This window comes from Balaenoptera acutorostrata, chromosome 2, assembly GCF_949987535.1.
Source record: "Balaenoptera acutorostrata chromosome 2, mBalAcu1.1, whole genome shotgun sequence".
In the NCBI taxonomy this organism is placed as follows: Eukaryota; Metazoa; Chordata; class Mammalia; order Artiodactyla; family Balaenopteridae; genus Balaenoptera; species Balaenoptera acutorostrata.
This window is the reverse complement of record NC_080065.1, coordinates 126,276,717-126,293,549: the sequence shown is the minus strand read 5'-3', so window position 1 is coordinate 126,293,549 and position 16,833 is coordinate 126,276,717. Positions and strand designations below refer to the sequence as shown.

At 36.7% G+C, this 16,833-nt stretch overlaps 1 protein-coding gene across 2 annotated transcripts in view; it reads right to left on the bottom strand.

Moving 5' to 3' along the window:
• Positions 1-12,692, bottom strand: part of LOC103012099 (protocadherin beta-4) — a 109,535-nt gene extending 96,843 nt beyond the window's left edge. The window contains exon 1 of one of the 2 annotated variants that reach the window (XM_057540762.1): positions 10,235-12,197. In XM_057540762.1, coding sequence (XP_057396745.1) covers positions 10,235-12,110 — 1,876 coding nt within the window. In that variant the 5' untranslated portion in view covers positions 12,111-12,197. Of the gene's footprint in view, positions 1-10,093 lie in introns of those variants that run through there. The other variant, XM_028161879.2, reaches the window with a different exon arrangement.
• Between the last annotated feature and the right edge of the window lie 4,141 nt (positions 12,693-16,833).

Here is a 16,833-nt window from a genome sequence, read left to right as displayed (position 1 = left end):
CATGTTTTGGATTTTTGGCCACAAGGCATGTGGGATCTTAGCTCCCCGATCAGGGATCGAACCCGCGTCCCCTGCATTGGAAGGCGAAGTCTTAACCACTGGACGGCCAGGGAAGTCCCCATATAAACTTTAGATTCAGCTTGTCAGCTTCCACAAAGAAATCTGCTGAAGTTTTTTTAGGATTTTATTGCATCTGTAGATTGAGAAGAACTGACATATTCCCAATATTGAGTCTTCCAACTATTGAACATTATATATCCCTCTGTTTATTCAGATATTTAACTTTTCTCAATAATATTTTATATTTTTCAGTGTAGAAGTCTTATGCATATTCTGTTACATTTGTTTCTAGATATTTGATGTTTCTGAAACTATTGTAAATGATGCTTGAAATTTTTAATTTTCTGGGTTTTGTTGCTGTATAGAAATACAATTATTATTTGCATGTAGACCTTATATCCAGTGGCATTACTAACTTCATTTATTAATCCTAATAGTCTGCAGATTCTTTATGACTTTCAATGTATACAATCATGTCATTTTAAAAAAAGACTTCTTATTTCTTCTCTTCCAATCATTGTGTCTTTTATTTTTTCTTTGCTTTATTCCACTGGTTAGAACCTATAGTAAAACACTAAAGTGAAATAGTAAAGGCAAGCATTCTTGTCTCATTCTTGATCACTGAGGGAAAGTTTTAAATAATTTACCATTAAGGATAATGTTTACTGTAGGTTTTAAAATACTTTCTGAAAGTTCCCTTCTGTTTTCAGTTTGCTAACAATTTTACCATGTGTGCGCTGAATTTTATCTTGTGACTTTTTCTGTGTCCATTGAGGTAATCATATGATTTTCCTCCTTTACCTATTAATGTTATATAGTATATTGATTGGATTTGCATTCCTAAAATAACACAGTTTTCTCATAATTTATTATTTCTCTTTTATATATTTCTGAATTTTATTTACTGATATTTTGTTTAGAATTTTTCCATCTGTGTTTGTAAAAGAGATTGGTCTCTAGTTTTCCTTCCTTATGATGTCCTATTCAGGTTTGGATGTCATAATCCATTGAAGTCATTCTGGTACCCAGATAATCTGGAAAATATTTCCTGTTTTTCTGTCTTCCAAAAGATTTTGTATAAATTGGTGTTAGTTGTTCCATGAGTATTTAGAAGAATTCACTAGTGTGAACTGAAGTGGCAAGGTTTTTAATCACAAGTTTAATTTACTTACGATATGACTAATCAGATTTCTTCTTGTTTCAGTTTTAGTAAATTGTGTTTTTAAAAGATGTTTTCCATTTTACATAAATTATCAAATTTATTGGCATACAGTTGTTCATAATATCCTCTTTTATTTTTTAATGTCTGTAGGATTGGTAGTGATGTTCCTTTTTCATTCCTGATATTTATGATCGATGTTTTCCTTCTTTTTAACATTAGTCTTATGAAGAGTTTTTAATAAGAGTTATTAATTATTACGTGGAAACAACTTTAAGTTTTGTTAATCTTCTTGGTTGTATATTTGTCAGCTTTGTATTTATTTATGTTTATATATATATGTATTATTTTCTTCCTTCTACATTGGTATTTAATTTGTTCTTTTTCTAGGTTCTTCAGATGAAAGCTTAGATTATTGATTTTTAACCTTTCTTTTCTAACCTGTGCATTTAAAGTTTTAAAATTTCCCTGTAAAATCTGTTTTGATATATCAGATCTTAACTTTTACCCAGTTCAAAATATATGGAAATTTCTTCTGTGATTTCTTCTTTGACTGATGGATTATATTATTTAATTTTGAAGCATTTGGGTATTTCTTTTAAATTTTTATTTCTGTCTTAATTTCATTGTCAAAGAGCATATTGAGTAATTTCAATTCTTTAAAAAAAATTAGAGACTTGCCTTATGACCCAGAATATGGATAATTTTGATATATGCATGTGCATATAAAAAGAACGTGTACTCTCCAGTGTACTATGTATGCCAGTTTATTCAAATATAATTATTGTGTTGTTCAGATTTTTAATATTCAGTGTAGGTGTGTCTTCTTATTCTATCAGGGGTTGAGAGAGTTGTAATACATCCTCCTCCTATGACTGGATTTATCTATTTCTTATTTATGTTCTTTCAGTTTAACTTTCTATATTTTGTAATTATCTTATGGGGATATATTCAGTCTTAGAATTGACAAACTTCTGGTATATTTACCTCCTTATCATTATGAAATATCTCTCTTTATCTCTAGTAATGCATCTTTCTTTAAAGTCTCCTTTGTCTTATGTGAGTATATCTATACTTGGTTTATTTTGGTTAGTGTTTGTGTCATGTATCTTTTTCTAATTTTAAATTTTCAAACTTTCTGTCCTAACACACACACAGAGACACACACGTTATGTGACAGCATATAGTTGAATTTTTCTTAAACCTAATCGGACAATATTGGTTGTTTAATTTGATTATTTAATCCACTTGCAATTAATGTAATATTTGATATCTATCCACTTATATTTACCATCTAAACTTTTGCTGTTTGTCCCTAAAGTTTTTTTCTTCTTTTCGATTATTTAGATATTTATTTTTTTCCTTCCATTCATTTTAAAATTATCTTCTTGTGATTATCTTAGAGATTACAACATCCATCTTTGATCTACAAGAGTCTAATACAAAATATTTAATTTTACTACTCCCATGATAATGCTTAGAACCTTAGAATTCCTTAGCTGTTTATAGCACCTGCCTTTTACATTATTATTGTCATGAATTAAAATTTTATATATATTTTAAATCCTTTAAGAAACTATTATTTTTGCCTTTAATAATCAATAGCAATTTATAGTTACCCTTATTCTTGTTCTTCATTTCTTCCTGCAAATCTGTGATTCCTTCAGGACTGTTTTCCTTCTGCCTAATGAATTCCACTAAAAGTATTTCTTTTAGTGCAGATGCGACTGTGATTAATTCTTGCAGTTTTTGTTTGTTTGAAAACTTCATTTTTGAAAGATATATTTTCCGGTGATAGAATTCTAGTCTGGTAGTTATTTTTTTCAGGACTCTGAAGACATCATTCCTTTGTCTTTTGGCTGCTTGATGGTCAGCTCTCCATTTTATTGTTGTTCCTTTCAAAGCAATGTGTCATCTTCATGTGGTTGCTTTTAAGATTTTCTCTTTGACTTTGGTCTTTAGCAGCCTTCCTGTGATATTCCTAGCTGTGCTTTGTTTTTTATTTAACATCTTTATTGGAGTATAATTGCTTTACAATGTTGTGTTAGTTTCTGCTGTATAACAAAGTGAATCAGCTATATGTATACCAATATCCCCATAACCCCTCCCTCTTGCGTTTCCCTCCCACTCTCCCTATCCCACCCCTCTAGGTGGTCACAAAGCACTGAGCTGATCTCCCTGTGCTATGAGGCTGCTTCCCACTAACTATCTATTTTACATTTGATAGTGTATATATGTCAATACTACTCTCTTGCTTCGTCCCAGCTTACCCTTCCCCCTCCCTGTGTCCTTAAGTCCATTCTGAACATCTGCGTCTTTATTCCTGTCCTGCCCCTAGGTTCATCAGAGCCTTTTTTTTTTCCTCTTAGATTCCATATATATGTGTTAGCATACGGTATTTGTTTTTCTCTTTCTGACTTACTTCACTCTGTATGACAGACTCTAGGTCCCTCCACCTCACTACAAATGACTCAATTTCATTTCTTTTTATGGCTGAGTAATATTCCATTCTATATATGTGCCACATCTTCTTTATCCATTCATCTGTCGATGGACACTTAGGTTCCTTCCATGTCCTGGCTATTGTAAATAGAGCTGCAATGAACATTGTGGTACATGACTCTTTTTGAATTATGGTTTTCTCAGGGTATATGCCCAGTAGTGGGATTGCTGGGTCATATGGTAGTTCTATTTTTAAGGAACCTCCATACTGTTCTCCATAGTGGCTGTATCAATTTACATTCCCAACAACAGTGCAAGAGGGTTCTCTTTTCTCCACACCCTCTCCACCATTTATTGTTTGTAGATTTTTTTGATGATGGCCATTCTGACTGGTGTGAGGTGATACCTCATTGTAGTTTTGATTTGCATTTCTATAATGATTAGTGATTTGAGCATCTTTTCATGTGTTTGTTGGCAATCTGTATATCTTCTTTGGAAAAATGTATGTTTAGGTCTTCTGCCCATTTTTGGATTGGGTTGTTTGTTTTTTTCATATTGAGCTGCATGAGCTTCTTTTATATTTTGGAGATTAATCCTTTGTCAGTTGCTTCCTTGGCAAATATTTTCTCCCATTCTGAGGGTTGTCTTTTCATCTTGTTTATGTTTTCCTTTGCTGTGCAAAAGCTTTTAAGTTTCATTAGGTCCCATTTGTTTATTTTTGTTTTTATTTCCATTTCCCTAGGAGGTGGGTCAAAAAGGATCTTGCTGTGATTTATGTCATAGAGTGTTCTGCCTATGTTTTCCTCTAAGAGTTTTATAGTGTCTGGCCTTACATTTAGGTCTTTAATCCATTTTGAGTTTATTTTTGTGTATGGTGTTAGGGAGTGTTCTAATTTCATTCTTTTACATGTAGCTGTCCAGTTTTCCCAGCACCACTTACTGAAGAGGCTGTCTTTTCTCCATTGTATATTCTTGCCTCCTTTATCAAAAATAAGGTGACCATATTAGTGTGGGTTTATCTCTGGGCTTTCTATCCTGTTCCATTGATCTATATTTCTGTTTTTGTGCCAGCACCATACTGTCTTGACTACTGTAGCTTTGTAGTATAGTCTGAAGTCAGGGAGCCTGATTCCTCCATCCATTTTTCTTTCTCAGGATTGCTTTGGCTATTCGGGGTCTTTTGTGTTTCCATACACATTGTGAAATTTTTTGTTCTAGTTCTGTGAAAAATGCCAGTGGTAGTTTGATAGGGATTGCATTGAATCTGTAGATTGCTTTGGGTAGTAGAGTCATTTTCACAATGTTGATTCTTCCAATCCAAGAACATGGTATATCTCTCCATCTATTTGTATCATCTTTAATTTCTTTCATCAGTGTCTTATAGTTTTCTGCATACAGGTCTTTCGTCTTCTTAGGTAGGTTTATTCCTAGGTATTTTATTCTTTGTTGCAATGGTAAATGGAAGGAAACAATAGCAAATATCAATAAAACTAAAAGCTGGTTCTTTGGGCTTCCCTGGTGGTGCAGTGGTTGAGAGTCTGCCTGCCAGTGCGGGAGACGCGGGTTTGGGCCCTGGTCTGGTTGGATCCCACATGCCACGGAGCGGCTAGGCCCGTGAGCCACAACTGCTGGGCCTGTGCGTCTGGAGCCTGTGCTCCGCAACAAGAGAGGCTGCTGGGGTGAGAGGCCCACGCACCGCGATGAAGGGTGGCCCCCGCTTGCCGCAACTGGAGAAGGCCCTCGCACCGAAACGAGGACCCAACACAGCCAAAAATAATATGTAAATAAAATTTTTTTTAAAAAAGCTGGTTCTTTGAGAAGATAAACAAAATTTATAAAACATTAGCCAGACTCATCAAGAAAAAAAGGGAGAAGACTCAAATCAACAGAATTAGAAATGAAAAAGGAGAAGTAACAACTGACACTGCAGAAATACAAAGGATCATGAGAGATTACTACAAGCAACTATATGCCAATAAAATGGACAACCTGGAAGAAATGGACAAATTCTTAGAAAAGCACAACCCTCTGAGACTGAACCAGGAAGAAATAGAAAATATAAACAGACCAATCACAAGCACTGAAATTGAGACTGTGATTAAAAATCTTCCAACAAACAAAAGCCCAGGACCAGATGGCTTCACAGGTGAATTCTATCAAACACTTAGAGAAGAGCTAACACCCATCCTTCTCAAACTCTTCCAAACTATAGCAAAGGGAGGAACACTCCCAAACTCATTCTGTGAGGCTACTATTATCCTGATACCAAAACCAGACAAAGATGTCACAAAAAAAGAAAACTACAGGCCAATATCACTGATGAACATAGATGCAAAAATCCTCAACAAAATACTAGCAAACAGAATCCAACAATACATTAAAAGGATCATACACCATGATCAAGTGGGGTTTATCCCAGGAATGCAAGGATTCTTCAATATATGCAAATCAATCAATGTGATATACCATATTAACAAACTGAAGGATGAAAACCATATGATCATCTCAATAGATGCAGAAAAAGCTTTCAACAAAATTCAACACCCATTTATGATAAAAACTCTCCAGAAAGTAGGCATAGAGGGAACTCACCTCAACATAATAAAGGTCATATATGACAAACCCAGAGCCAACATCGTTCTTAATGATGAAAAACTGAAACCATTTCCTCTAAGATCAGGAACAAGACAAGGTTGCCCACTCTCACCACTATTACTCAACATAGTTTTGGAAGTTTTAGACACAGCAATCAGAGAAGAAAAAGAATAAAAGGAATCCAAATCGGAAAAGAAGTAAAACTGTCACTGTTTGCCGATGACATGAAACTATATGTAGAGAATCCTAAAGATGCTACCAGAAAACTACTAGAGCTAATGAATGAATTTGGTAAAGTAGCAGGATACAAAATGCACAGAAATCTCTTGCATTCCTATACACTAACGATGAAAAATCTGAAAGAGAAATTAAGGAAACACTCCCATTTACCATTGTTTTTATTCTAATTGGGTTTCACTGAGCATCTTGAGCAGTACATTTTTTTCACCATTTTTGGAAAATTCTTGGTCATTATTTCTTTAAACATTGCTTATTCCCCATTCCTAGTCCTTCTAGGATTACAATCATATGTGTGTTGGAGTTTTTCATTATGTTCCACATGTCACTAAATGTTCTTGTCTGTATTTTTAATTATTTCATTCCTCAGTGCTTCTATTTGGATATTTAATATTGGCCTGTCTTGCATTCACTAATCCTATAATCCTTTACAACTACTATGCCATTACACAATCTAATATTTTAAAATTTCAGTTATTATAGTCTTCAGTCCCAAAATTAATTTCCATTTTATTCCATTCTCTAGTGAAATTTCTCTTCTACCTATTTTCTGTATTCCTTATTTTAACATATTAGTCATACTTATTTTAACATCACTGTCAGTAAATTCTAGTATGTATTTTATGTGTAGGTCTTCTGTATTGTCTGTTTTTTCCTCTAGGTTTTATTCATGTCAACCAGCCTTTTTGTATGTGTACCTCATAATTTTTTATTGAATGCTGAAGATTAATGTAAAAAGCTATCTAGGATCCAGATGATATTATTTTCTTCCAGAAAGAGTTCACCTTTTCCTCTGTTAGCTTGGTAGAGTCATGTCTAATCAAATTGCCTTAATTCAAACAAGCACTGTGCTTAGTCAAGGTTCTTTGCAGTCCTGAAAAGCACCTGACCCTTCAGAATTTTCAGTTCAGAACTCAGTGTATTCTCCACAGCCTTTCCCATGGCAGGTCACAAACTCTAATTTTCATGCATTTTAAGACTATTAAAACTTCACTCTGCTTTTCAGAAATTTTCCTTTAAGTTTTTAGTCTTCTTCCCTGGAATGTCCCAGAATTTGACAAGCATCATGAGGGGGAAAACTGGCCTTGAGCTTGAATCCTCCAGTTTGCCAAAGGCTGTTGAAGTTACCCCATCCCTGGCAGAAGCCTTTTGTCTGTTCTTTGAGTTTGCAAATTTCCTTAGGGCAAATTGACTGTAGGAGTCAGTTCAGAACTCCAAGGATTTTCCTTTTCAGGAATCTTAGCCCCTTCAGTTCTTTTTATATCATCTGCTGTCTGTTGCTTGAAACTGGTAATTTCTGAATTTAAAACAGGTTTTATTGTTGTTTTCTGCTGTTAGATAATCCATCTAACTGGGAAACAGAATTCCACCAAATATTTGCATAACTTACAATTTGACTATTTAAAATCTATATTTTGTAACTTCTGGTAGTAAGAAATAGGGGGTCTTAAAGTGATGTGGGTTATATTGCCTTCAGTAGAATTTCTGTGCCTAAAACAGCATGTGTTAAACTCACTATATGCTATGCCTAAAAACAACAACAAAGGAATTGTAAAAAATGCACATATAATAGAAGCACTTGAGAAACTATGATTGAAATGGGTATTATTATCCAGATATTTGGCCTCTACTCTCTATTTTTGTTTTGCAAAAGTAGAACTGGCCTATTTTTCTTAAGGTATTCATTTTGTGGAAGTTAGTTGGATTATATTTACTATTAAATTATAATCATTGAATTTTAAAATGTTGATCTATTCTACACCAAAGACTGGTGGTGATCCCCAGCTAGTAAGGAATGATCCATACTTTATGAATACACACAGTAACTTATAAAGTAATACACAAAGTAATTCATAAATTTACTCATATAAATTCATAAATGTGGTTCTGAGTGTTTGGCCAGTCTCATTTGGGTGATTATACAAATTGGACTTTCCTGGCATAAACAAAAACATGAACTTAGATTTTCATAATGTTGAAATATATTGCTGAAAACTTCAATCACATTTCTTGTCATCATACATAAAAACTATTTCATTTAAATATCTAACAGTAAATGGAGAAGTTGTTAAAGTTGACTACCGTATTTATGTCTTATATATTTGTTTGTGTTTAATTTTGTTCTCATTTTTATCACTTTCTAATTTCAAGTATTAGATTGGACGAAGGCTAAAAGCTATGTTTCAATAATAAACAGTAAATTTCCTTTTTTATTTCATTATATCCTTAGAAAAAATGTAATTCAGAGAAAGATGCAAGTAATTAAATTCCAGTAGGATGATACGAGATCTAAAAATAAATACTTAGGTTATAAAGCAGGCTCTTTAATTACTCACATTGTGCCAAAAGTTCAATAACTGGTCTTATAATTACATCCATATAAATTTAGTTGGAAACCACATAATTGTCTTGCTTGGCTTAATGAACACAGCATGAAACAATTATAATTCAGGTAAGTTTATCTTAATTTCTATTTCTATTCTTGTTGTCTTAAAAGAAAAAACAATGCTTATTTCTTACTACTAAAAGTTAGCATAATTGAAAAAGTAAATTTATGCAAAATACCCAAAAGCTACATTGAAGAACAAAACAAGGTGACTTGGAGATCAAAAAGAAATCATCATTTTGTTCATAAAAGTTGCCCATGTTTGCAAAGTAACTTAAAATGAGCAATCAGACTACAACATAATAACCAAAACTGAGAAGAAATTCTCTTTTGAAACATGCAGAGAAGCTGCAGGAAAACCAAGAAAAACGCATACGTTAAACTACATTTGAACTCCTATTAATAGGGCAAAAGGAAGGACAAGAAAGTATATGCCCTCTACCTCTTGAGTCCTTTTAAAGGATTTAGGGTTTACTTAAGGTTCTAAGATTTTAAGTATTTTACCAAGCAGTGACTTAGTTTTATTTTAGTGAAGTGGTACCAAGTTATATAAGATTTTCTCTTTAATTGTTATTTATAAATGAGAATAATTTTTATTTTAATATCAGTGAGTATTTATGGAGCAATTACAATGTGCTACGTAAGTAGCAAACAAGATAATCTCTAGCATATACGCTGCTCACAATGGGATATGGTCACAACTGTAGTGTATCAATAATTTAATAAAGTGCATGTTTAGGTACAATTTGGGAGAAACAGGTATGCTAATTTATATGTTCGTGGCTATTCAGGGGGGCATAGCCTGGTAGAATAGTGAACAAGAAAGGTCTAGGTAGCTACAAAGAATTTCAAACATTCTGGCCTTGCAAATATAAAGCTATGTGGTAAAGACAAGCACCAAAAATATATAGAAATGTAAGATTACACAGAAGCTTTAAAATGTTTCCTTGAAAAGACATTAACCAAGAAGTTCCTTTAAGTAAAATTTCTTCTTACACTACTTGAGTAATTTATAATTATGGAAAGATTAATCAAGAGAAGGTCAAATATGGAGAAATACATAATATCAAGTGTAACTAAAAATGCTAAATCCAATGAATATTAATAAAAGGAAGATTTAGCACAGAGACATGCATAAGTTTGCAATAGTGATATACATATTTATACAACAATACAATCTCAAGAGAAAGTATCGCAATGTGAGTCAGGTTTAACAAAATTGAGAGGCTCACTTGACCAAATACGACACTTAACCGAACAAAACTATTCCTGCAGTTGGGGCTTTCTTTTAATTTCTCTCTCTGTGTTCTGAGCCAAGAGGTTGGGAAATACTGGCTTCAGAAATTTGAACTCACCAGTTCCATGGTCTCCGGTCAGACACACCTCGTACTGGTAGCTCTGGGACAGGGTCCCCGTGCCGCTGACGTCCACCAGGTGGCCCGGAAAGGGGCCCTCGGGCACCGAGCAGCGACCCACCGAGGCCGCCCCGCCCCGCCTGCACAGCCGCACCGCGACGAACACCAGCACCGAGAAGAGGAAGAGCGACGACACCGACGCCAAGGCGACCACCAGGTAGACGGTGAGCGGGGCGGCCGGCGCCGCGTCCGCCGCTTCCGCTTCCGGGACCGGCAGGTAGGGCTGCGAGAAGCCGTCCACCAGCAGCACGTGCAGCGTGACGCTGGCCGACAGCGGCGGCTCGCCGTTGTCCTTGACCAGCACCACCAGCCTGTGTTTGGCCGCGTCGCGCTCGCTCAGCAGCCGGGCCGTGCGCACCTCGCCGTTGTGCGCCCACACGCCGAACAGCCCGGGCTCCGTGGCCTTGAGCAGCTGGTACGACAGCCAGGCGTTCTGGCCCGAGTCGCCGTCCACCGCCACCACCTTGGTCACCAGGTAGCCCGCCTCGGCCGCCCTGGGCACCAGCTCGGTGCAGGGCGCCGAGGCGTTCTGCAGCGGGTACAGCACGAAGGGCGCGTTGTCGTTGTCGTCCGCCACGAGCACGCGCACCAGCGCCTGGCTGCTGAGCGCGGGCGAGCCGCGGTCGGCGGCGCCTACGGGGAACTCGAACGCCCGCAGGGCTTCGTAGTCCAGGGACCTCAGGGCGACCAGGTGGCCGTTGTCCGGGTTGATGGACACCAGGGAGGCCAGGGGCACGTGCGGGTCGAGGGGCGGCAGCAGCGAGTAGGTGACCTGGGCGTTGGCGCCCGCGTCTCTGTCTGTGGCGCGGACGGTGCCGATGTGCAGGGCGGGGCTGTTGTTCTCGCGGACGGACAGGGTGTAGGAGGTCTGGGTGAAGGCGGGGGCGTTGTCGTTGACGTCGGACACCAGCACGGTTATGTTGTGCTCGGTTTTCAGCCTGGGGGTTCCCATATCTGTGACGGTGATGGTGATGTTGTACTCGGCTCTGCTCTCTCTGTCCAGCGGGCTCTCTGTTACCAGGGTGTAGAAATTCTTGAAAGTCGGTTTTAGAATGAATGGCAGATTATCTGGAATAGAGCAAACCATCCTTCCATTGTCTCCGGAGTCTCTATCTCGAATTCGGAAGATGGAGACTACAGTCTCAGGAGCATTTTCTGGGATGGAGCAGGTGAGTGAAGGTATGGTAAGTTCAGGGGCGTTGTCATTCACATCTACCACCTCTATGACTACAGTGCCTTTTCCGGAAAGGCCTCCTCCATCTGTAGCCTCAATTTCCACGTGGTAAGATTTAATTTGTTCAAAATCCAATTTCTTTGTCAGTCGGATTTCTCCTGTGACTTCATTTATTGAGAAAGTTTGTTTAATTTCCTCTGATGCTTGGAACAAGCCGTAGGAAACAGTCCCAAAGTTTCCAGCATCTACATCCCTAGCTAAAACAGTAAGTATTGGGGAGTGTAGGGGGCTGTTTTCCAGAACCTGCACTTCATATGGAGTGTGCACAAACTCAGGAGCATTGTCATTGACATCCATGATCAGGATTCGTAACATGCTGGTGCCAGACCTAGGTGGAGACCCACCATCCAGCGCCATGAGGGTTAAGCTGAACTCAGGCTGCTCCTCTCGATCCAGTGCTTTGTCCTGCACCAAATCTGGATATTTCTTGCCCTCACTATGATTTCGAGTGACAACGTGAAAATGAGAATTGGGGCTGATAGTGTATTTTTGAAGAGCATTGCTGCCCACATCCAAATCCTGAGCTAATTTCAACGGAAAAACAGTCCCTGGCTGGCTGTTTTCCGGTATTTTCAGGAGCATTTCCCTATTCGGGAATACTGGGGAGTGGTCATTTATGTCCTGGATTAATAGTTCTCCTTCAAAAAACTGCACCGGAGTTTCCAGGAACACTTGGAAATGCAACACACAGGGTTCAACGGGGCCACATAAATCTTCCCGGTCTAGTTTCTCCCTCAAAAGCAAATCTCCAGTCTGGCGATCTAGCAGCAAGCGCTGCTTGTCATCGTCACACACCACCTGGGCCGACCGGGCGGCCAGCTCCCCAATTCCCAGGCCCAGGTCCTTGGTCAAATGGGCTATAAAGGAGACGCTCTCTGTTTCTTCCAGCACAGAATAACGAATAGGCGCAGGGTGAGCCTGAGACAAGAATACCATCAAAATAAAGGTCATCACTTGCCTGTTCTGTTGAATTCTCTCTAGCGTCTCCATGTTGGAGCCAGAGTGCTTACATCCAATCCCTTCAGCAACCACAAAAAGACCCGAGGTATTAAATTCTGACTTCTTGCTTGGTAGAATCTTCACAGAGTTGCCTTTAATCTTAAAGTCGTTTAGTATATCGCTACCCAGACTCGTTGGTAACCCAGCACTGCTGGCAAAGCTTCTTCTGTGTGGTGTTGATTTCGTCTGGCAACAAAGGGATACGGGAGCTTTTTAGGGCTCTTTATTCACAGTCTTAGCCGGCAGCGCCACCCTGCGTCCTGATTGAGAAGCTAATACTGTAGTCTCAAGTCAGCCTATTTTGAAAGTGTCCAAATGTAAGCCGTTTAAAAAAGTGTATAGAACTTTTACAAGTTTTGTTATTCCATTAAATGGCTTAAGGTATAGGTTATTCCATTACATTGCATGAGTTAGAATAATTGTGAACACAAAGCAAAGGGATATCTTCCTCTCCCCATACCCTTACAAGTGGAACTTAGAGAACTCCATTTCCCTTTTGTCATACTCTAACCAGGGGAGATAAACTCTTATAAAATTACAATTCATAATAGTTTTATCTGTTTATTTCCAAGTATGTGAGAAATTTATGATGATGCAAAAAGTTTGTGTAAGGTGTTCTGTACCACCTGGTCTTAGGTTCTATTTTTTTACACTGGTGTGCAAATAGTAATACAGTTGAATAAAGAGGCATCTTGCTTTGTTATAAGTCCTTTTACAGTGTGAACCCACATTAAAATATTAAGGAGGTCAAATAGTATTAGAATCAGATTCTTAGATCCAGAGAGGAAATGAAAGGATTTTTACAGATAAAGAAACAGAAGCTCAGAGGGTGATAGGACTTGATTATTCTACTTGACTATTATCAGGATAATATCAAGACAAAACTGAGTGAAAATCATAGAATTTTATTAAGATAAAGGCTTTAAGTTTAAGCTGATTTAGCTAGATATCTGTATTTAATAATGAGTTTGCTTCTTACCACATTGATCCTTTGTAGCCCAGATATCACATTCCTTGACTAGCCAATTTGCGGGAAGACAAGAAGCAGTGATTTAAAACATTTTAATGTGTGAGCAAAGGGTACCTCAAGCTTTGTCTACTTATATATGGTGAAGAGGAGAGACTTGTTTATAAAATGGATTTCAGTGCAGCATGCAGCTATTGTGATTTCCCTGATACAGTAAGTTAACTGAGACACAGTTAATCAGTTTACTGGTTACAATTAGTATATTGAATGGAGTACCACTTATCTTGGTACATATGGGATTTCTCCTCCTTAAATATCTTGTAATTTAATTACTTAATTAACTTCATAAATTATGATTCACATTTATTGAATTATTTTAAAATCATGTCAGTAATCTTAGATTCTGATAATGATAGAAAGTATTAGGAAAGATTATTATTATTATTTACTTTTTTTTGGCCATGCCGTGCACATGCGGGATCTTAATTCCCCAACCAGAGATCGAACCCGTGTCCCCTGCAGTGGAAGCGTGCAGCCTTAACCGCTGGTCCGCCAGGGAAGTCCCAGGAAAAATTACTTTTGAAAGAAGCCTGTACTATAGTAGTCATTCAGTAAATATCATTTGGATAAATTAATTAACCCACTCTAATGATCATATTTCTACCTATATTAGAAGATTACTGTGAGATCATGCATTCAGCCATGAACATGTCTGACACTGAATAAAGAATTCTGAGAGATGAGAGTATAATACACGCTAAGCACTGTTCAAATAAATTTACTTTTATTCTAGCTCTGTTAATTCCTGTTGTAAGAGATCTAGTAATAGCAATAATAGTAATATTAATATGCTGTAGAATTTTCTTTCATGTTTAAGGCAAATCGGAGAACTATATATCAACATTAAGTGAAATGAAAAAATAATAATAAACATACTGAAAAGAAAAAAGAAAGAATATTATTTTAGATATAAATGGAAAGCAAATTTCATGAATGAAACAAAAAATTGTTTCATACTATATTAACAGCTCTAGTTAGATTCAAGTTAAAGAGTTCAGGACAAAATTCAAACTAGATTTTGTTTACTTATTCCTATATGCTGACATAGAAATAGTGTTGCAGATTAGCTCTTTTCGATCCCTTTTGTCAATCCAAAGCAAATGAAATCTAGGTAATATTAACATATATGTGTCACTATATGCCAGATAGTATTCTAAGCATTTTACATACACTAACTCATTTTATCCCTCAAACAACCCTATGAGGTGGGCACTCTTATTGGGCACATTTTATAGACAAAGACATTGAGGAATAGAAAGTTTAAATAATCTGCCCACAGTCGCGCACCATGTGAAATGGCAAAGGTAGGATTCAAACTGTTACAGAATGGCTCCAGAATCCATTCTTTGATCTAACTAAGTGGAATTAGAGAGGTGAACAATTTTTTAGATAATTTAGATCCAAACTTCAGCCTTGCCTTGGGTACACAGATATCATAGGTGAAATATATTTGTATTCACATTTTCAATTAATATAAGAATCTTTTAAATAGTTTGTCTCCCTTTAGAGATAGGTACCAGCAAAAAGAGGTGCTTACAAAATTTAGAAATTGAAAGGAAAACTAAGAGTGTTTTGTTGAGATCATTAATTAGGTTTAAAAAAAAAACTAAGAGTGACATGAATAATGAATTCCCTGTAGCCTTAAATATATATCCATATATATGTATATACACACACATATATATGTATATATAAATAAATACCTATGTATAGATCTTTTGAACTATTATCAGGGTGTAAAGTTAAAATCAAGAAAGGTGGGCTTCCCTGGTGGCGCAGTGGTTGAGAATCTGCCTGCTAATGCAGGGGACACGGGTTCGAGCCCTGGTCTGGGAAGATCCCACATGCCACGGAGCAGCTGGGCCCGTGAGCCACAACTACTGAGCCTGCGCGTCTGGAGCCTGTGTCCCGCAACGGGAGGGGCCGCGATAGTGAAAGGCCCGCGCACCGCGATGAAGAGCGGTCCCTGCACCGCGATGAAGAGTGGCCCCCACTTGCTGTAACTAGAGAAAGCCCTCGCATGAACTGAAGACCCAACACAGCCAAAAATAAAGAAATAAATAAAGTAGCTATAAAAAAAAAATCAAGAAAGGTGGCCTAAGATGATAGTTTAACATTGGATCATGGATTATTTTGCCAAACTGCCAAACTTATCAGAAAAAAACTATTATATTTGCATGGAAGAGGCATTAATGATAAAGAGAATGACCACCTGCGAAACCATTCCATTCCAGTCAGGAAAACTGCATTATCCATTCTGAAGGATTCATACAACAACTTACACAATTGGTTGCCAGACCTGAAGCACAATATTTAAAACATTTCTTCCATTTTGAATACACAAAGAGAGATAGAATAGTTAGAGGGATACTCTGGTAATTAAATATCAGTTTTAATTCCTCCCTGGTAAAATATAGGCAAGAACTTTAAATATCATTGAGGGAAAGATAAAAATCATTTTAAAGGAATTTGAATACAAGAAGTCCTAAAGTTCAAATGCTAAACACATACTTTGAAGTTTTGAGTAGTCTCACTTGTTTTAAAAAAAAAATGAGAGAATGTTTTTTTAAACTTCATGATGACTTGAGGGCTGTTTTGTTCTTAACTTGGAGGGGGAAAGTACAGAGGGATATTAGGTGATAACTGTTGAAAGGAGAGATAAATTGGTGAAATATGTATTAGATTTTAACTAGTATTTTTAGTTACTGAAATCATACTTCAAATAGTATTATTTCAAAATATTAAGCAGCATTGATAATTGGTAATTATAAATGGTTTGTAGATTTTACTAGAAACTCTTATAAAAGGAATTATCTTTTGGAATTTTCTACTAAATAGATAAATTAGATTCATCAGCTGGCCATTCAAATGAAATAACTGTAAAGCAAACAATACTTGTCACTGGTAAAAGCAAACTAAAATTTAATATCTTTTAACCTTTTAATATCTTATAGCTAAACTGAAGCTATAAGATGTTTTAAAAAATCACACTAATTGAAATGCAAATTTAGAAAGGAGATATTTGAATAATTAGAGTGTTTGGCCTTAGAAATTTGTGATGAAATCCAATATAATTTCTAATAATTCCTTGTAGTACCTACTAAATTAAAAATAGTATTTGTATGTTTAATGTATCAAAATATTCAAACATTTATTGTTGTTATTTTTCAAGATTGTTTTGGCTATTTGCATTTCCAAGTGAATTTTACCTTCAATTTGCTAATTTCTGCAAAAAAAAAAAAAAGCAAGCCTGCTGGGATTTTGATAGGGATTCAGTTG